Genomic DNA, 20,465 nt, shown 5'->3' with positions numbered 1-20,465 from the left:
GCGGTGAATGTGTTTCCTGCTCCGTCTCCTCCTCTGTAGAAACACACAAACGCACAGAGCCAGAGCTGAAGTGAATGCGGAGAGAGAAAGAGGAGGGGAAAGCAGAGCTTAAACGAAACAAGGGTTAGCCAGCAGCGAGTTAAGAAAATGGCGATCATGCAGGACGGATGCCTCCCCCCGTAGATGCTCCAAACGCGTTGAAATTCTTTTAGCCTTACAGCCGGCTTTCCTTTCCACTCTGTTGCACTTTATACTTCAATGAGGTACGTATCTTTTTTCTTGTTTAGGGAGATTTCTGTGTCTTTTTGTCGAGCTCGGAGCAGGAGAGACCGGGGACTGGTGGAGACAAGTTGAGCAGCTACTGTTGTTTAGTTAGCCACCGCCGGGCTAGGCTGGACTGGGCTCGGTTGCATTGCAGTTTGCTTTGGAAAATGTCAAAAGCATCGAGTGGTAAACATGGGGAATGTGATATCTGCAGGTGTTTAATCTTGTGTGACATGGGGACCTTTTGTTTTGTACTCGTAGGCAGGATAACCTTGCGATAACGCTAACTAATAACAAGCATCGGTTAACCTTAGCTTGCCAGTTGTGCGCTAATATTTGTAAAATGCGACTTTTCTGCTTTTTATTTGCATTGTTGCTAATTTTTCGTTGTTTATAGGTGCTAAATGATATTATCTAGATTTTGTGTGTTAATTTGTAACCAAAGGCGAAGAATTCCTCCGTTTCTACCGGGTAAAACGACTTAGCCGCTTCGTAATGCTAGCTCTCGGTTAGCATTAGCAACTGTGCTAATTTGACGACGCAGGTTCCTCGGTGACGACTTTGGCGCTTTATTCAGCTTTTTATCAGCTTGCAGATGGGAGGTAGATGTTCAAACGTAATTTAACAGCTGTAGTTTAGTATTTATTTGTTCTCTGGATGTGTTTTTAATGGTGAATCGTAACCCTGCAGAATTGTGTTTGGTATGGCGGAGTTTTTAACCCCCTCTGTCGGCAGAAAGTCACAGCAGCCGGTTAGTTTCACCTCCACTGAGCTGGTTTTGCAGCTCTATTCGCCAAATGCTTCTACCACCTTCTAGAAAAACACAGTTTGGCTAAATTCTAATTTTTTATCGTGTGAAATACAAAGTTTAGGCCTTTGTTTGTGTTGTATCGGGCGAGGAAAATGCCAGACTCGGGAGAAGCCATGTTGGTTAAGCTGTAAGTCAGGCAACAGCTGAGATAATGGCCGATCAAGTCCCGAGCTGTAACTCTGACCTACACACACACACACACACACACACACACACACACACACACACACACACACACACACACACACAGAGTCTTTATCTGTCATTCTCACACACATATTCTCCAATCACCTTGTAGGGCCTCAGCTCTGCGTGCACTGCCCTGTTATGCTGCTCAACCAGCATTTCTACATGGACTAATAGGCATAGCCTTCATACTGCAATTACTGACAAGCCAATCTGTCTCTGTGTTGATACTTGTCTGTGGGTGAGGTGCATGTGTTTTCATCTGAGCATCATTAATGATTAATTTAAAAATGCCAGGGGGGTTATATAACCAATCATAAACACATTTCAAAGATTTTTGTTGTTGTTAATGCTGCATGGGAGTTATCAAACATGTTGCAAAAGTCTTAATTTGCAAGCTTTAGTAACAAATGAGAGAGAAAAAACATGTCCGTGTCATTACGTGGAGGTTTATAACATATAAAATGGAGACCTTTGTATGATAGCTTTGCTTTGACCTCATACTGATGCCCCAGATGAAGCTCATGCTTGCTATCAGCTACCTGCAGATCAGCTGTCTCTCGTAGATAAAGCCAACGTGCACACTTTAATTTTTACGTACACCACTTCAAGCTACGAAAGCGTATTGCATCCACTTGGAGAAAAAAAACAACTCAGGTTTTTCAGAGTATTTTATTCTCTGGTTTGTTTTTTTGTGGTAATTAATTTTGTTTTTTCTGAGTATTTTTTTTTTGTGGTAATTAATTTTGGTGGTAATTTTTTCCTCCTGTTTTTAGGAGTAATTTTTTTTCCTGAAGTATCGAGCTACTTCGAAATCCAGCAAGAACTGCCAACCTGCTGTTTTTCGTGGTAATTTTTTCCTCCTGTTTTTATGAGTAATTTTTTTTTCATGAAGTATCGAGCTACTTCGAAACCCTGTGAGAACCTCCAACCTGCAGACGACTCCCATGGATGTGTGGTGGCTCCTGTGTCCCGCACGAATTAGAGATCCTGTTCGGCACATATATACGACTTATCCTTAACTTTCTACCGGTGCGTACCGGGTCAATAAAGGTAAGGTATTAGCCGCACGCAGGGTAAATTACCACGTAAAACAGCAGGTTGGAGGTTCTCACGGGATTTCGAAGTAGCTGGATACTTCAGGAAAAAAAAATACTCCTAAAAACAGGAAAAAGTAATCTGAAAACGGAAAAAAATACTAATAAAAACAGAAAAAATTATAACAAAAAAACAAACCAATAAAAAATATTAATCAGAAAAACCTGAGTTGTTTTTTTTTCTTTAAGTGAAAGCAATACGCTTCCGTAGTTTCGATCGTTATACTTGACTCGTTTTGGCTGTTGAATCTAATTTTTCTCTTTCTTCTTTCAGAGATTCGGAATTGGAAGCTGTTGCCACCAAAGAAGCAGAAGCATCTAAACAGGTGAGCGCTTGGACCTTGAAAACTTGGATGTTAGCACAACCTGTGTGTAGTGTACCTCTGTGTGATGTCTGGGCTGAGAGGCGGGGGTGGTGTGGGTCAGGGGGACAGGGGATGGGCAGCTGCTGCTTATGCAAGCACATGCAGTTCCGTTTGAATTGAATCGGAGGGTCTGGGTTGGTCTAGGCCGCATTGTGCTGAGTAAGCTTTGCTGTTTTAAAATCGCTAAATGAGAAGCCAGTGTCCTGATGTTTTGTGCGAGGAGAGGTGTTTGTGCAGCTCATTGTGTCCATACAGTTGGTCTACGAGCTGGCACACAATAGAGCCATGGCCTAAACTAATGGGCAGCTCTCTCTGGAGGCTGGTTTTAACCTGATTTTGGGATCTAAATCTGTTTATAAAACTTGATTTTGTGCCTCGTTTGTAGAACTTTTGTTTGGATTGTTTGTAATTACAGAAAGCCAGAGAGTTCACACCAGAGATGATGTGATAAAGTGATATTTTTATGCTGCTTTTGTCCATTTTGTTTAGGATCCCTCAAATCTTTTTCTTCTGGGTCATTGTCTGAAAATAGGATCTAACTTTTGCTTCTTTCACTCTATGATGATTCACATTTTCCGGGCATAGTTTCTAGTGCGATAGATTTGTCACACTGAAATCCAGTTTTTTCCAAAACAACTTCCACACACACTCAATTTCTAGTTTAACATTTTTGGTTTAGTTTTCCTTCTTTAAATATTTATTCAGTCTTTATTTTGATTCCATAAATAACAAAGTGCCAACACCACAGCCGAGCTCGAGGTAATTCCTTTTTTGAATTTATAGCTTTTGGAAAGTGGTTTCGCTTTTATATTCGTTGGAGAAGTCCTTTGCTGTCTCCTGGATGTTTCTATAAAGGGCAAACCACAGGAGTGTAAATGTGATATATTTATAACATTGTGGCACCAGTGCAGATCACATCCTTCAGGGCAGAAACTGAATCAGTGTTCACTCTGCTGCCATGAAGCCCTGTAGTTATGCTTTTAAACAAAGCTGCACTGTGAGTCAGTTTCTAACACAGACTCACTGTGCAGCTCGCGCACACACACTCACAGATCCAGTTTATTTCTTGTGGGCCTGAAACCATCGCCCAGTGTAAAAATAGCATGTAATTTTGTGTGACTGTTGTTTACTTTGCTTTTTTTTAAGTGGCCTGCTCTCGAGCTTTACTTTCGTTTTGGTTGTCCGACGCTGTTCTCCAAATTATTGTTCTCTAAACTTACTTTCATTCTTGTCTAAAAATATCAAGACTTCTCCCGAGAGGTTTTCGGAGGCGTTGAAGCCGAAGCACACTGAACTATATTTGGAATTTAGTGCAGCAGTGTTATGAATTCATAGCTGCTGTGGTGGGGGATTACGAAGTGACCGTTGCCCCTGTGAGCAGTAAAGCCACACCTGCAGGTGGTCATGGGACTGAAACGAGGAAGGAGCAGAGATGAAGTGTTTTGATGCTGTTTTCTGCTCCGGCTCGGGCAGGAAGCATCCACCTAAAGGCAATTTCAAGAGAGGATGTTTTTACTTTAAGCCGTGCAGAGAGGCCTGCGGGGCTTTGGTTCGCTGTGAGAATGAAAAGTGGAGCTAACGTCGTGATCTCAAAGTATTTCTTTAAAACACGTGAAAACTTACAGCTGTCTGCTTCTGAATTTGAAGTTTTTTTATTTGGGATCCTATTTGTTTAATTAAAGGCTTTAATTTCTATTTCTGCTGTGATTACCTTCTCCTGTCAATTTTAACTTCCTTTATCATTCTCTCTTTAGATCAGGGCTCTGCAAACTTGACTTTCATTAGAGCCGTTTTTCCTCAGCTCACCTGGATTAAATTCATTCAGGAGCCGCAAAATCTACTTTATCTTCACAACAAAGACGAAAAAGTGAAAAATTGTAAACAAAGTAAAACTCATGAAAAATTATCAAAACTAGAAGTTTTTTGTGTTAATAAAATTGTACATGTGATGTCTTGTTTTTTTATATTTAATAAATTTGCAAATATATAAAAAAAATCAAAATAAAGTGTAATATTATGCATTTCTTGAATTTGCAAAATTTATGAAATTTCGTCAAATTTTGCAAAATTAAAAAAAAGCTAAAATGTGAAAAAAAATCCCTGAATTGTGAAATTTAAAAATTTGCCAAATTGTCTGAATTTGCAAAAAAAGAAAACATTTGCAAAAAAAGGAATTCAAAGAATTAGCTATTCAAAACATTTTGAATTTCTTTTTATAAATTTCAAAATTTTTGATATAAAAATGTTAAAAAAAAATTGTAAGCTTTATGGACAGATGTGATGCATATTTAGTTTAACAAAATGTTTAGTTATGATTTTATTTGGTGTCAATGTTCTTAATCATCAGTGCCCTTTGTAAGAAAAACAAAAATTCTTTTTTTTAATGATATTTTCAAAGCTACAAGGAGCCACTGCAGAGGAGTCAAAGAGCCACAGGTCGGAGACTCCTGCTTTAGAGGAATCATGATTTTGTGAATAAAACTTATCTTTTGTGGTTGATTTAACTACTAAAAACAAAAGCACCCCTCAATCTGAGCCTTTCTCTGGTGTGAAAGTTGCCTCTCTCATTTCTGGCCTTGCTTATCATGACCTGAAATGAACTGGCCTGTTTCCGACTGCGACGTTTCGATCGACAGGTTTACTGCAGCCGGGCAGGAAGTGTCACATCTTGTGGTGCCTGACAAAGCCTTCGCCGTCAGGCTGCTCGTGATGGGGAGGCTCTCGCTGTCACCCGCTAATTGAGTGATGGCGTCCGTGAATGGAGCTTCCAGTGTGGTGCATGTATGAGAACATGCTAATTCAAACTGATGCAAATGATGTGATGTTGAACATGCAAATTAGCCACGCGGCTCCCCTCTGGCTTTTGTTCCTCGGGCACAGACAGTCTTGTGAGTGTTTGGTTTGACGCTCGTGTTTCTCAGTTTGTGTTTGGGTGTTTGTCTGGAGTGTTTGTGTGAAAGCTTCCATAAGGCTTCACACACAATCAATATCCTGGGTCCTATAAATTTGAGAGTGCTCGCAGGCTTTTCTGTATGACTCACTTCTAAAGGAGAAAAACACTCCTACAGGGTCTGAAGTTGCCGTAGTCTAAAGACTTCAAGTCTTGATTTCTGCCGCCTCAGGAGCCCAAATATAGTCCTCTTATTTAGAAGTTTTCAGCTTTATTTGACAGCCGGCAGAAGAGAAGAAAAGGCAAGTGGGTGGCAGGAAAATCTGTGCTATTTAGTGACTCTCATGAGGAGGGTGGAAGAAGCTTAGCTTTGTTAGCTGCACATTCAATAGATTCATCAGGTTTTACAGTCATTTTTTACAGCAGGGCTCTTCAACCTGTGGCTCTGGAGCCTTATGTGGCCCTTTGACTCCTTTGCAGTGGCTCCTTGTAACTTTAAAAATATCATTAAAATAAAGGGCTTTTAATATTTAAATGATAAAAACACAGACACTATGTAACATCATAATATAAAATTTGGACTAAAACGCATCACCTCTTAAAACAAAGCTTTAATTTTTTTGTAGTTTTTTATCATTTCAACTTTAGACATTTTTGCAAATTAAGACAAATAATTCCACATTTTTTAAAGATTTAGCAAATTTTTTAATTTTCTTATATAAATCCCTCTTTTCTGCAATTTAAGAAAGTTTTTACAGTTTTTTGGAAATCAAGCAAAATTTTGAAATTGCATTATTTAGGTTTTTTTTTTGCAAATTTATGGCATTTCATCAATTTCTTTGAAATTTTGCACATTTTGTAAATTCAATTTTTATTTTGAATTTTTTAAATCTTTTTTTCAATTTCCAAATTTTGAAAAAAATATAAAATCTATGACACTACATATTTTTTTTTCTTAATTTTGCAAATTTATTAAAAAATATTTTAAACAAATTAATAAAAATAAAAAACTAAGAAATTTCATGTACAGATTTATAAACACTAAAACTTCTTGTTTAGATAGTTATTCACCTGATTATACACTCTTTTTTGTCTTCATGTGAAGATAAAGTAGATTTTGTGGCTCCTTAATGACTTTAATCCAGGTGAGCTGAGGAAAAACGGCTCTTGCAGACCCCTGGTTTACAGAAATGTGAAAAACGGTCTAAAATTATTCAATTAAAGATCTGATCTCACAATAGACTGATGGTTTAAATTTAACAGTCTGTACATTTTGAGCTCAGGAGGGTAAAGGGTGATTACCAACTCTGGTTTATGTGACAGAAACTTTATTTATTCAGTTTTTCTACAGGACGGAAAATAGAAAAAGCATGAGCCATAAAGTGTTTAAGAAATTAAGAGTGAGAGGTCATCTTCGCCCTCTTTTTTCCACTGCACACCCTCCTCCTCCTCCTCCTCCTCTTCCTCCTCCTCGTCAGCTGTAGCTGTCGGGGGGTTGGGCGATGGTCGGCCCATTCACAAACAGATGCTGTCCATGGTGTTTATGTGTGCTCTCCAGGAGGGCCCCACCATGCTCCGCTGCTGTTGTTGTTGTTGAACCCGGAGCCATCTGCTGAAGTGCTCTGAGAGGAGCGGAGGAAGGAGGAAGGAGGTGGGGGAGTGTGGGAAAAGAAGGAGGGAGGGGGCGAAGTGGAGGTGCTGCCCTGTGATGCGTGTGACTCGGTTGTAACCTAAGGAGGAGAACGGCTTGTTTCACCGAGCGCTAAATCATAAACACCTGATTATCAAAAAGATAATTTACGCAGATTTTAAGCAGAGGTGATTCATGTTTCAGAAACCAGAATTATTTAGGAAATTCAAATTTGGGACGTTTCTGTGAATAATTTAGCATTTTTCTGGAGAAAAATAAATCTGTTATTCGTGGTGCGATAATCAGTCTGGATTTATTTGATGTGAAGTTTGTGGCCGTGGTGCCTGAGTGGTTTGAGCATCTCTGTGTCTGTCTGTTTATAGCGAAGGTAAGGTGCTATGCTGTAATCCCATTATGGGATTAGTCTGCAGCCCGCAGCTTTCTCCTCCTGGCTAAACGGCACACCCACCACGACCAGCGCTGCTTCGTGCAACACTCAGCGAGGGCAGAGCCACAGCCTGATTACAAACTGTTACACACCTATTAGGAGACCCTGTTTGCCAAAAAGAGAGAGACTCATGTTTCTTATCAAGACAGGTTAGAAAATCAGTTATTGGGTAATTATTCAGACATTGCATGTGTGCAAATGTGTGATTTCTCCTTCTTTGTTGGTCTGAATCACCTCCATCTCATCCTGGAAACAGACTCCCTGCAGCACTGAACAATGTTAGTCCTGTTACTTTATCAAATGCATCAGAAACAGAATGAGAGTGAGGGTATTTTTGCTGTGTTTTGCAGGGAACACGCCCACAGAGGGACGAACAGTGGATGGAAGAGAGGGAAAGACGGGGAGTGTGAAGAGGAAGGAGGATAAAACCGTGCAGGTCTGGTCAAAAGGTAAGAGAAAAGACGCCGTGGCCTCTGCCGTGTTCAACCAGGAGTTCAAGTTTCATCTTCCAGCGTCTGCTCGATGATGATGATGTTATCGATCAGAGTGAGGTGTAACCGTATTGATCGGGTTGTTCTCTGTGAGGCCTCAAATTGATTCAACAAGAGCTGCTGCAGCTCGGACGCTGACTTCTCTTAGCCTTCACAGAAAAGATAGAGGTCCCCAGAAACATCCTTTCCACATCACACTCACAGCCACTACCTGCTCGAATGATCGCTAAATTTAAACATGACAAACAGGACTAAAAGAGGGGTTTAGATTATAAACTGGAGCAAGTTTCCTGAGCCCATTTTGCCAAACTCAGAATATTTTCCCAAGGATGAGAAAAATGTTTCGTAATAGCAGATTTTTACTCTTGGTAGTAAACAAAAATACAAAACAGAAATAGTTTGCATGGCCTTCAGCACTCCACTTTTGTTGTGACTCATCATCCTGGCACCACACAATAGCAATTGTTGTGTTATTAAAGTGAATCCACCAACTCTTCTGCTCAAGGCAGGAACTTGTTTTTGTCTGTTTCACCTGCGAGGCCTTCATCAAGACTAAAATCTGTTTCTCCAACATTTATTCTGGCCGGTGTTGAATCTCTGTGCCACTCAGCTCTGGGTGTGTGTGTGTGTGTGTCGCTGCTGTGGCCTGTGTGTACTCTTCCATGTGACGCAGTCGTATTTTCCGTTTGAATCGCTGTTACAGTTTCCATTGAGTCCTGTGCGAACGAGGCGACTACTGTTACAGATGAAACCCGGGTCACGGCGAGTGTGGCAGGAAGTCTGATAGCGTCTATCTCTGACCTTGAGCCTGTCTGTATGTTTCAGTTACACCTCTCTTTCTGCTGCTGTAGTCAGATGTGGATCAGCCTCTGTGTCGAGCTGGTGTGAAGTTAGAAACCAGGAGTGTGATCTTTGTGCCCCTCAAACACTCAGTGTCACTGTAGCTGCTGTCTTTAGCCTCATTAATCCAAAGCCGTTAGCAGCATTAGCTCCTGATTCAGCAGGAATATGTGTGAAGCAGATAAATCCACACTCACTGTGACAGCTGATTCATTAGCGTCTAATTTCTGACTGTTTTACTTCTTGTTTTCGTCTGATACGCTAACACACTGAATACATTTCTGCTAATGTGCTGATTTCTCACTTAATGAGCAGTTTGAAGAAATCTCCTCAGGCTCTGAGAACTTGTGAATCCAGATTTTTCTGCTGATGTCGGACGGACCAAATACAGATAATTGAATGATCAAGCCTCAGCAGGTCGTTTTGTTTCCACAAGAGCAAATTTGCCAAACTTCTGTGTGATTTGATGAGTGATTCAAAGCTACTTTTTAAGCTAGCTTGAGTTGGATACTTGCAAAGCTGCACTGCTACGCCTGTTTGTGGAGAGGATGAAAGTTTTGAGCGTGCCAGGTGGATTCACGACCAGCCGGGGTGTGTTTGGACAAATAACTGAGAATCCACTGGATGAATGAAAACTCGCTGAATGAGTCACAACGTGAAGTTTTCTGTGCACACGTTGCTCAGTTTGGTGTGAGCCCCTCCCAAAGGTGACGTGAAGGCAGCAGGCTGTATGACGAGCGCACTTATCAGCTCCTGCACATGCAAGATCATGCAATGCACAGTGTTTGGATAAGGAGAGATAAGACGTGCATGCATTAAAAGTGCATCTTTTATAACACTTGGTCATGCTCTGAGAGGCTGGTTTGACACAGACACAGAGAGTAACAGCTCAGATTCACTCTCCTGGGTCTCTCTGCAAACAGGAACATTATTGCACATCAGAGAGAGGCGCTGGCATGATGTCACCTTCCTCCAGCCCGGAGGAATCAGGAGTGTTTGGGAATCTTGCTATGGAAACAAGGTCTTCCCTGACAACAGCTCGGCCTCTAATACATGAGGGAAAACTTCTGCAACGGTGTCAGAAAAAACAGGATTACAAATCCATTGAATGATTTCTCTGCACATGTGAAGTCATGGAGTTTAAAGAAGCAGAAATAAAGTGAATAAATCAACAATCCACACTTTAAGTGAAACGAAAACATCCCATCAGGGAGTCTAACCAGACACTGCTGTGGTGAAGACTACAACCTACACAGAGCGTGCTCCTTAACCACTCTGGCTAACCCTTCTCTTTCCTCTTTCTGACGTACAGAAAGTATTTAACAAGCATCAAGTTTCATTTTTCTGTTTCATAACAAACTCTTTATCATCTGTACCTGTGCTTTCTGTAGCCTGCAGCCATCCTTCTTCTGCGTTAAAGTCAGATGCTAATGAAGCTACAGGAAAAGTCAGCTTTGGGCAACAAAGCTTCAAATAGACTTTTCAGTTGCATAGCAACAGCAGGACACATGAAATGTGCCTGGAGCTTAAAATAAGTTCAGATGACAGCCGCTCAGTGGAGGAATAAAGTGTTTTATAAAGTCAAGCAGGAAGACTGTAGTTTCTGTGTCCATGTTAGTGATAATAAACCAGCTCTGAACCTTTAAATTCTCTGTTTGAAGTGTTGAGCTAACTGCCCAGGACTCTCAGGTGACTTTTAACCATGCAGGTTTTGTCCTTCGTGACCGTAAAAGCAGATTAACCTCTTCCTTAATTCTGCTCCCCCAGGTTCATTAACATCAGAGGTAAAAACCGTCCAGAAACTCTGCCCTGCTCTGCCTCTGTCACCGTCAGAGGTAGCCGAGTACACGCTGTACCGGGTTCATGAGCTGCTGAATTCAGGAAGTTGACCTCTCAGCTTTTTATACATGTTCGAAGCTGCAGCTGCATTCCTGCCTCCTCAGCCTCAGCGACAGGCCCTTTTTCTCCACATTCCTCCTCCTCTGCCTGCGCGCTCCGCTATCATTAGCTCCCTCCACATTTCTCTCCCTCTCTCCCTCTCAGCCGCTCTCTGTTGGTGTCTTGTCCCTGTATTCCCTCTGGCCCCCTCCCCCTCCGCTCAGTCTGTCTGTAAGATGATAGCAGTCGGTCTGCTGCCAGCACCAGGGGCCCTTGTGAAAGCGTTTTTCAGATGAAGCAGGAGCAGAGATGGACAAACTGTACTCTGTGTACTGAACAGTGGCAGTGAACAGACTTATATGGAGCTGGGGTGAGCGCTGGTCAAGCTTTCATGTTGCAGTTCATGAAAAATTTGCAACAAGCGGGACAAAAACTTGGCCAACAAAAAAAAGAGACTATTTTTTTCTGATCCCCAGAATAAATCCTAAAAGCTGACTGACATGATGAGCATTTGTTGGGAAAACATTAAGAGTGCACCAATTACAATTTTCTGGCCAATCACAGATCTTTAAAAAGCCTGACCTGCTGATACCAATTTTATTTTTTTATTCTTTATAACTGACAGCATATAACTGCAATGTTCCAATCTTATTTTATTGAAACAATAAAATCTTTGTGTTATTACTAGTGCTGTCAGGCGATTAAAAAAAATAATCTAATTAATTACAGGATTTGTAATTAATCGAATTAATCACATTTTAATCTCATATCTGCTTAAGGTCCCACAATAAAGAATTTGAATTCCAGGACATTAAAATTACATTAAAAGACATTAAAAAACATTTAGAAAATAAGGTGGGAATATATACAACACATTTTAGGTACCCTGATGCATAAGGAACACAGGAAAAATTTAATGGTTCTATCTCTACAAAATCTACACAGTCCTGCGCCTAAGATAAGCTGATTTGATTTTTTAGGACGGTTTTTGCTTTTGTCACATTTTTACTCGATGTGGACTCAATTTTCACTGCAATATGAACTTCTATACTTCTATGAGGTCAGGAGAACCAGGGCTAAAGGCTAAAAACTGTGAGGAACTAAGTACAAAACACTTAATTCAAGTCTTGGATCAAAGAGGAGTGAAGTATTTTCAGTTTAACATGCTCTGAACACACAAACTGTTGCTGATTGGTGCAGAGCAGCCCCAAGCTGAAACATGACACCAGGAAGATGGAAGCAACTTTTCAAAGAATTCTTTAGATTTAAATACAGGACAAATATCGATCATTCAGGGCTTGTTTAATGCAGTAAAGAGTTTAAAATTATCTGTTTTTTACAGAATTGAGCAAACGGTTGATTTTCTACAGATTTTCAAAAAGGACGTGTGAATAAACGTGATGTGGACGGCAGTCTCACAAAAATCCCTCTCTTCCCCCGGTTTAAAGCATGTTGCTGACGTCACGTGTGATCACCCAAAATTGAGGAAATCGGCAACGATCAATTGGCTGGCTGATCGATTGGTGCATGTCTAGAAAACATGGCTCCTGATAAAGTCTGTAAACATCATCATTTAACTTTTTCACCTGGTCTGGGGTCAAAAAAGAGGATAAAAAATTGGAAATATCAAAGGATTGTAATTTATATCAAATCTGCATTCCAAAAAAATACATATATAAAATATCAATGCTTATCTCCAGTCGTGTGTATCACCGTCTCGTCGTCTCTGTTAGAAAAATGTACGTTGTGTGTTTGAATAAACACTTTTTCAGTATGTTCAGTGCCCAGTTAAAATCATCTGATCAGCCGCCAAAGCACACAGCGCTGTGTTCAAAGGGTGGATGTGTTTGTGTTTTATCGGACCCATGTTGTTAACCACAAAGTGTCTGAACTTCACGAAATCTTCTCTGGGAACTTTCTCAATCCTCTAGGATAAAAAAGAAATCAGTTTAAACGGCTGAAGGTGGAATTTCTGAAATCTTCTGTTTTAGATTTTAAAATCAATAAATCAGTCGACGTGTTGGGCACATATTTCTAAGATACTTTATTCATGCTGCCTTAAAAGGCTCACACCAGCTTTCCCTCGTATGTGAATCTGATGCTCGGGGATTCGTGGAGATGTTTCCATGCAGGGGTCTGAGTCAGGATCCAGAAGTGTAAACAGGCACCGGTTTCTGGAATGGTCTTTGCGCTCCTCGGTCTCGCTCTGCCCTGTTTACCGTCCGTCTCGTCTCTTTGACTAATGCTTCTTCTGTAAAATACTTTGGGGTGCTTCTCAGGAGGTCGTTTTGTGCGCTGATGTCATTGTCCTGTCTGTCTTTTGATTAGTTCCAGAGAACGGCGAGCAGCCTCTGGCAGCCATTTCTGTTTGGGAGTTGGCGGCCTGCCCGGGTTTAGCCAGTGAGCTCAAGTTTGCAAAGGTGGAGTTTGGCCTGAGTTAACTGCTTCTGGATAGTGTGCAGGGTTTTATAGAGTTGGTTTGTCTCTGAACTTTGTTTCGACTAACTCCTGAATTAAAGCGCCACCTTCGCCGAAATCAGTAATTCATGAAACATGCGTGTTTCTCGCTGCACATGCAGGCTGCAGAGCGTGTGCACACGGACTCGCTGTGCACACATGGGTTTGTTTGTTCTCTTATCATAGCAGCTAGTGAACAGAGTGGTTGTTATTTGAACTGTGGGTTTATAAATAGAGCTGTGTGCTGCAGCAGCAGGCAGAGAGAGCCAGCTCTCTGAGTAACCTGCAGGAGTAAAGGTCAGGAGACGCGCAGGCACACACACACTCGTAGCTGCAGTCAAACACACAGGTCCCAGCTCAGTGAACGATGTGTGATTGTCTCATAGTTAAAGTCTTCTCTGCTCCTCCTCTCCTCAAAGATAAGAGGGTGTAGCTGCCACAGCGTCCTGGGGCAGGCTGCCAGCTTTAAGCCTGTTGTATAACCTTAATCTAGTCTAACACACACACTCAACCCCCACCCAAAGGAGAGGAGGTGTGCAGGGTGGTCAGTGTCTTCCTGCATTATTCTTACCGCTCCTGTTTTAAACCTGCTTATCTGACTGATACCTGCCTCACTGTCCTGACCGTCATGAGCTGGAGGAGTTTAACTGATCCAGAGCGAATGAGATGAGGCTGATCGCTCGGTCTCTTCCTCAGCTGCACCCCTGCTTTAGTTAAACTGGAAGTGACTCTGAGGTTACCGAGCATCAGATGCACGGCGGCTCAGCAGGTTGCAGGTGGAGGCCGTGCGATCGGCGATCAGCTTTGGCTGTTTGGTCAGGGTGGGGCAGGCACAGAGCGCTCAGCGAGGACGACATCAGGCAATCCAATTTTCTCTGTGTCAGTAATACGAGACGCAATCCTTTTACCGTGATAAAGAAACCACAGTTAGGGATGACCCAGTGACGAAGCCATCCCACCGAGGCTGCAAAACGCTGCAAAACGCTGCAAAACGCTGGACCCACTCCAGGGCTTGTCTTCTATCCAAATGTGGTGTGTTTTAGCTGCTTTAGGCTCAAGTCACACATCCATGATTGCTCTGTTTGTTTTGTTCATCCAGCTGAGTGGCTTTAGGTATCATATTCTAAGTTTTAGCAATAACCTGCTTGCACGGCCATGTAAACACCAATATTTGGTCTTTGGAGTACAGGAAGTCCGCCATGGCGCTGCTGTTGTTGCTGCTGTTGCTATGGAAACAAGGAGAAGAAGCAGAAATGACGTGCATTGTGTCACGACCCTGGAATAACCCTGTTTGCTCACTAGAGATGGACCGATATGGATTTTTTGGGGCTGATACAGATTATTTGTAGTAAAGGAGGCCGATAACTGATATTTGAAGCTGATATTCATTTGCAGTCAAAGTGAAAATATATTGGCGTAAAAATGATGAACAATCCAAACTCCAACGCTTAACTTCATTTAAATGTCTTTAATATGTTTATTAAACAGCTCCCAGGCTCAGCAGCATGTTTTATAAAGTTAAATGAAAACTTTAAAAAAAAAGAAAAGCCAAAGTTTTCCAAAACTTCAATGTAACTGCAATAAACCCGGACAGAATTGAGTTTGTGCTGCTTTTTACAGGCATTTAATGCAGTTAAATTAATTTTCTGTTTGGTTTAACGTGACTGATTTTAAATGTTTTGGCCCTCTAGGGCTTCCATAGTGTGGACAGGGAGAAACTCTGTACAGAGAAGCATCAGAGCCAAAACAACACAGTTTTGAAAGGGTTTCATATCAGCTGTCAGATTAATAAAAGGCAGATGCCGATATGCCCCAAAATGCTAAATATTGGCCCTGATAATTGGCCCGGCCAATAATCGGTCTATCCCTTCCTGTAAATGTTGATGTTTCTGTTGTTTAAAGATGATAAAGTTTGTTCTGAAGGATGAAGAGTTGAAACGTGTGAATCCTCCTGAAGAAGTTTCTCTCAGTATTTAACTTTATCTTTGTCCTGTTTCTCTTTTTCTGCAGCGCCAGAGCAAACCAAGTGAAGGCAGAGTCCTAAACCTAGACCACATCCCCCCTTCCCCTTCCCCACACACACCTGCGGATACACACCTGCATTTACACACACATACACACACACACGCACTCACACATACACACAGTAGTCTTCAGCAATGCCAAGGAGGCCTGATCAGCCTGCTGCCCGCTCTGACAAGCCCCGCCTCTTCACCTCAGACCCTTGAGGCTGTGCCCTCTGAACTTTGACCTTTCACCTCCCCTCCGTCGACCTGGGAACCAGAGGTCACCTGTTCACCTCTGAACGCGGGGACGCCCTCCTGCCCAGCCGGGAGCCGCAGCCAGGTGTCGCACTTACAGGTAAACACTGAGCCCACAGAAGACAGAGCTGTGTTTTCCAGGATAATCCACGAGCCTACACACGCACGCTGGCTCTACATCACGACACACGCCACGATACGCCAAGATACACCAGCAAACAATCAGACCATGGTTTAAATGTTAAAATGTGGGTTTGTTTTGCTCATGGGTCCTGATGAGTAACGACAGCTACCTCTGTCCTCTGCTGGAAAATCAAACCGTCCATTCAGGCGAGACTTTGAATTTATTCCAGGTTTAAGCGAATAAGAATTCAGAGTGTTGGCTGTTTTTTAAACGGCGTCTTCAACATGAGTCATTTGATAAATATGAATTTATTTAAGATTTCTGTGAGAAACTGTTGTTTACAGCAACATTGACCTTATTTCTGTTTCTGGGTAACATCTTTCCTGCACTTTTCTGTTGTTTTTACTCTTTACCACAGCTCAGAAATCATCAGTATGATAAACAACCTGTATGTAAATAAATGTCAGCCCAGATTAATCAAACTGGATCAGAGGAAGTGAATGTTTTCCTCTCTTTATTACACTGTGTTAGACGTCAGCTGTCAGGGTCTGTCCACTAACACCTTTTCTACTTCCACACCTTTCTGTCTTTGAACCTCTTTGATTTTACTCTGACTTTCTCCTCTTTTTGCTTAATTATTGAATTTCTATCAGTGCTGACTTTTCCTAACGTCCCCTGCTGTGTTTGTTTGCTGGCTCTTTCTCTCTTACTCCCTCCGAGTCTGTTTGACAGTCTGTCCTCTCTCTGTTTCCAGGCATGGCTCCCATTCGGGACTCCGTCAGCCACTCCCCTAATCAAACAGGTGACTACACATTTCCTTCTTTCTCCTCCTCCCGTTCTGCCTCCTCTCATCCTTCATCCAGCCTCTTATTTTTGCTCTCTGACTGGGTAGACCCAGTCTGACCTGAGCGTGATGGATTGTGCTTTTATTTATAGCACATCAAAGGAAATAAAAAGCGCAGATAGTGAGATGACGGGTGTGAAAGAGGAGTTGGCGAGCAGACGTGAACGCCGTTGCAGAGAGCTGGTGACCAGCAAAGCCCTGAAGAGAGAAAGACCCAGAGATCTGAGGCTTTTCCAGTTTTGTTTCAAGGAGGTAGCTGCTAATGAATTATGGATAGCGTAGAATAGAATATACTTTATTTAGTCAAGGGAGTAATACAGGAAACAAAAATAAGAAGGTATATAGTGCAAAAAAGTTCATATGAAAAAAATGATCGTTATTATTATTTTTTAAGTTTAATTTTTTATTTAGTTATTTATTAATTTTGTTTTTTTTTTAAATTATTTTATCATTTATTTTTTTTCTATTTTATTTACATTTTTATTCTTTACTTTATTTATTAATAATTTTTTATTTTTCTATTTTATTTATTTTTATTATTTATTTATTTAATTAATTTATTTATTCTTTATTTTATTTATTATTTATTTTATTTATTTATTTATTATTTTTATTTTTCTATTTTATTTATTTTTTTATTATTTATTTTATGTATTTATTAATTTAATTTATTTATTTATTATTTATTTTATTTATTAATTATTTTTATTTTTCTATTTTATTTATTTTTTTATTATTTATTTGTTTTATTTATTTATTATATTTATTTATTTATTTATTTATTTTCATTATTTTGGAAAGAAACTGTAGATGTTGTCGTGACTGGAAGAACATGACACTGAAGTCAGTATTTAATCCAGCTCTGAGCGGCCTCTGGGCCTGTGCTGCCAGTCTTTATGGGCTGGATGAGGAAATAATTGAACCATCTCATGTTTGCCCACAAACTCAGAGCTGTTACTAACCTGAGTTTTTTTTTTTTTTCTTCGATTGCCAAAAATGTAATCAGGAGACGAAACAATCGCACTCACATGAAACACAAGCCCTGGCTTGTTCTGAGGCTCACTTCTTTCATACTTTGCTTTAATATAAATTCACTTCCTGCTCTGTCTACACTCCCCAACTTGCAAATTAAGGTCTATTATTTATGCTCTGCTGCCCTGTCAGAACACCTTCTCTGTGTTAAACGAGGATCAGTTTACTCACAGAGTGTTGGTGTTAAACTCGTACCTCTGTGATTAAACTGTAACGTGTAGAAATTAAAGCAAAATCCAGTCAAAAGCAGTTTCTGGATTCAGGAGATTTTTTTATCAACAGATTCAACAGTTGGGTTCATTTAAAAAAAAAAAAATCACGGTTTCAAGGTGTTCTGGTTGTTTCTGGTTGACACCAGCTTCTTCCTTTATTCCCTCCATCTTCCTCTCCTCTCCCCGTGCTCTCCTCTGTCGCTGATTGTTCGCCACCTTCCTGAAACCTTGTTTATAGCTTTGGCATGGCTCTGCGTCCTGCTGTGGTGACAAAGTGGTGGCAGCTGTGCCCGGGCTGGGCCTGGCACTGATCACATCCAGAGCAGTTGGGCAGCTGAAGGTTGGAGGGAAAGAAAGAGAGTATCAAAGGGAGGATGAATGAGGGGAAGATAAAACTGCATCTGTTGTTTTATTTCAGAAGTCATAAAGTCTTGGTTTACCATCCTTCATTAACCACGACGACACGGCACCTTTGCCCAACGCTCGAGTCAGTCGTCGTCTTTTTCTCGTAGATTTTAAGACGTCTAAAGAACACCATCTGCCATGTCCGCTCTGTCTGTCTGCAGGTCTGGAGCATCCTGGCTTGGACTCGCAGTATGAGCCCTCCCCCTGGTCCTCTGGCTCTCCCTGCAGCAGCGACAGCAACAGCAACTGGGGCAAAGTCCTAGTGGATGGAAGCACCGACAAACCCAACAACCCTTCTTCAACCAACTCCTCTGTCTGGCCTCCCTCCTCCTCCTCATTCTCCTGCTCCTCGTCTTCTTCTTCCTCTGGCTGCGGGTCCGGATCAGACCCCGAGCTGGCTTCAGAATGTATGGACGCAGACTCTAGCTCCTCAATCGGCTCAGAGAAAAACCTCGCCGCTGTGACCACAGTGATGATGATGTCAGCAAATGCTTCTCCAGCTGTGTCTTCGGCAGCGTCCCCCTCCCCCTCCTCGTTGGCGACGTCCCCCATGATGGTTGGTGTTTCGGTGAACGGAGACAGCAACGGAAACAGCCGTCAGGTGATGGGCGGAGGGGTGGGACCCATCAGTGGTGCAAATAACGGAAATAATCTCATTTCTGGGCCCTCCCACTACTCCATGGCGGGGTCCAGCAGTATTGGCAGCAATAACATGGGTAACCACAACAACAAGCCCGTCAATAACAGCGGTGTCTGGGGCACCCAATCAGGCAGCAGCATCATCCCCACCAGTGGAACCAGCCCCTGCATCAACGGAGGGTTGAACCCTAACTCTTTGAACCCAAATGCCAACCACGGTGCCTGGCCGCAGAATCCAACCCCAAGCCCAGCGTCCCAGGGCCCACGGCCTCCACAGGCTCAGGGGATGAGCTCCAAACTGGGTATGGCTCCCCAGCAGGGCCCCATGCTGGGCTGGGGTGGCATGGCAGCTCCAAACAGCAGCAGTATGATGGAGGACACTGAGGTGAGCAATGGTACAGCAAGCAGCAAGGTGTTAGGAAGCAGCAACAGTGGAAATGGTGGCCTACAGCCTACCAACCTTAACACTGAACCCAATGGACCAAATAACACTATAATGATGAATACTAATACTACTACAAACGCCACAATGACCTCTAGTCCACCAAACTCTACCGCCTCAGCCCAGCTCAGCGGGGAATGCTCCTGGGGCTCTATTGGAGGAGGGAACGGGGGTCCGCTGGCCAATGGGATCCCCTCATCAGCCCCCCAGCACCCCCAAGGTGAGCTGGGGGGACCTGGGGCCTTCGGTACGCCATGGGGCGCAACTACCTACCCTGGAGACAAGGGCCACCCAAATGCAGACACTGTGAACCCCCAAAACCCCGCCTTAATGCAGGCTGGGAACCCCCAAATCTCCTCCACTGCTGCTAACAAGAGTAATAATAACCACAATAACACTGGGGCCCCCCGCTGGGATCAGGGGCCTGCCAACACCCCCAACCAACCCCAGAGCAACATGCCCTGGGGGTCTGGCTTATATCAAGGCGCTGCAGCTCAAACACCAGGAAACGGGAACCAAACGACCATGGGCCCCCCAGCAGGGATCCCTCACCCCTGGGGGAGCAGCGCGTCGTCCTCTTCCTCATCCTCGTCCTCTTCCTCCACGTCCAACAAGATGTCGAATGGAGAGTGGGGATCGGCAGCTCCTGGCAGCAGCCACTCAGACGGCGGGAGTCATAAAGGAAGCGCCGCCAACAATGGCTGGAAGAGCCTGGAGGATGACGCCATGGGCATGGGGGGCGGAGGAGGAGGCCACGCCCTGGGAAATGTCACTGGAGGCTGGGGTCGCTCAGGAGGAAGTGAAGGAAGCGGGGAAAGCTCCGGAGGGCGTTCAAGCTCAGACCGAGACCAGAAAGGAGGGAACCGTAAGAAAGTGATCCAGGCTGCAGTGCTGCCGCTCGTGCCCCGGGACGACGTGGATCCAAGGGTCCTGTCCAACACTGGATGGGGACAGACGCCCATCAGGCAGCACACCGCCTGGGACGTCAACTCCCCTCACAATCAGCTCCAGAGTGGCCCCCGACGGGACGACAGGAAGCCCAACAGCGGAGGCTCTGGCTGGGGCTCAGCAACACCAGCAGCACCTTCCCAGTCCTCTGGAGGTACGACGTGTGCGGATGCTTAAGACCACTGCAGACAAAATGTTTCA

At 42.9% G+C, this 20,465-nt stretch overlaps 1 protein-coding gene across 5 annotated transcripts in view; it reads left to right on the top strand.

Moving 5' to 3' along the window:
• LOC141808974 (trinucleotide repeat-containing gene 6A protein-like) overlaps nt 1-20,465 on the top strand; it is a 39,679-nt gene continuing 19,214 nt past the window's right edge. For 2 of the 5 annotated variants that reach the window (XM_074695751.1, XM_074695752.1), the window contains exons 1-6: nt 2-263; nt 2,633-2,684; nt 8,042-8,140; nt 15,368-15,718; nt 16,497-16,544; nt 18,397-20,418. In XM_074695751.1, the coding sequence (XP_074551852.1) occupies nt 16,499-16,544; nt 18,397-20,418 (2,068 nt within the window). In that variant the 5' untranslated portion in view covers nt 2-263; nt 2,633-2,684; nt 8,042-8,140; nt 15,368-15,718; nt 16,497-16,498. Of the gene's footprint in view, nt 264-2,632; nt 2,685-8,041; nt 8,141-15,367; nt 15,719-16,496; nt 16,545-18,396; nt 20,419-20,465 lie in introns of all 5 variants that reach the window. The other 3 variants (XM_074695750.1, XM_074695753.1, XM_074695754.1) reach the window with 3 other exon arrangements.

The sequence above is a fragment of the Halichoeres trimaculatus genome, unplaced genomic scaffold (genome assembly GCF_033239565.1).
Source record: "Halichoeres trimaculatus isolate MK-OKI-2021-1 unplaced genomic scaffold, fHalTri1.1 fHalTri1_scaffold_20, whole genome shotgun sequence".
NCBI classification, from domain to species: domain Eukaryota; kingdom Metazoa; phylum Chordata; class Actinopteri; order Labriformes; family Labridae; genus Halichoeres; species Halichoeres trimaculatus.
Note: the sequence above shows the minus strand (reverse complement) of the source record. Positions and strands in the feature narration are given on the sequence as shown.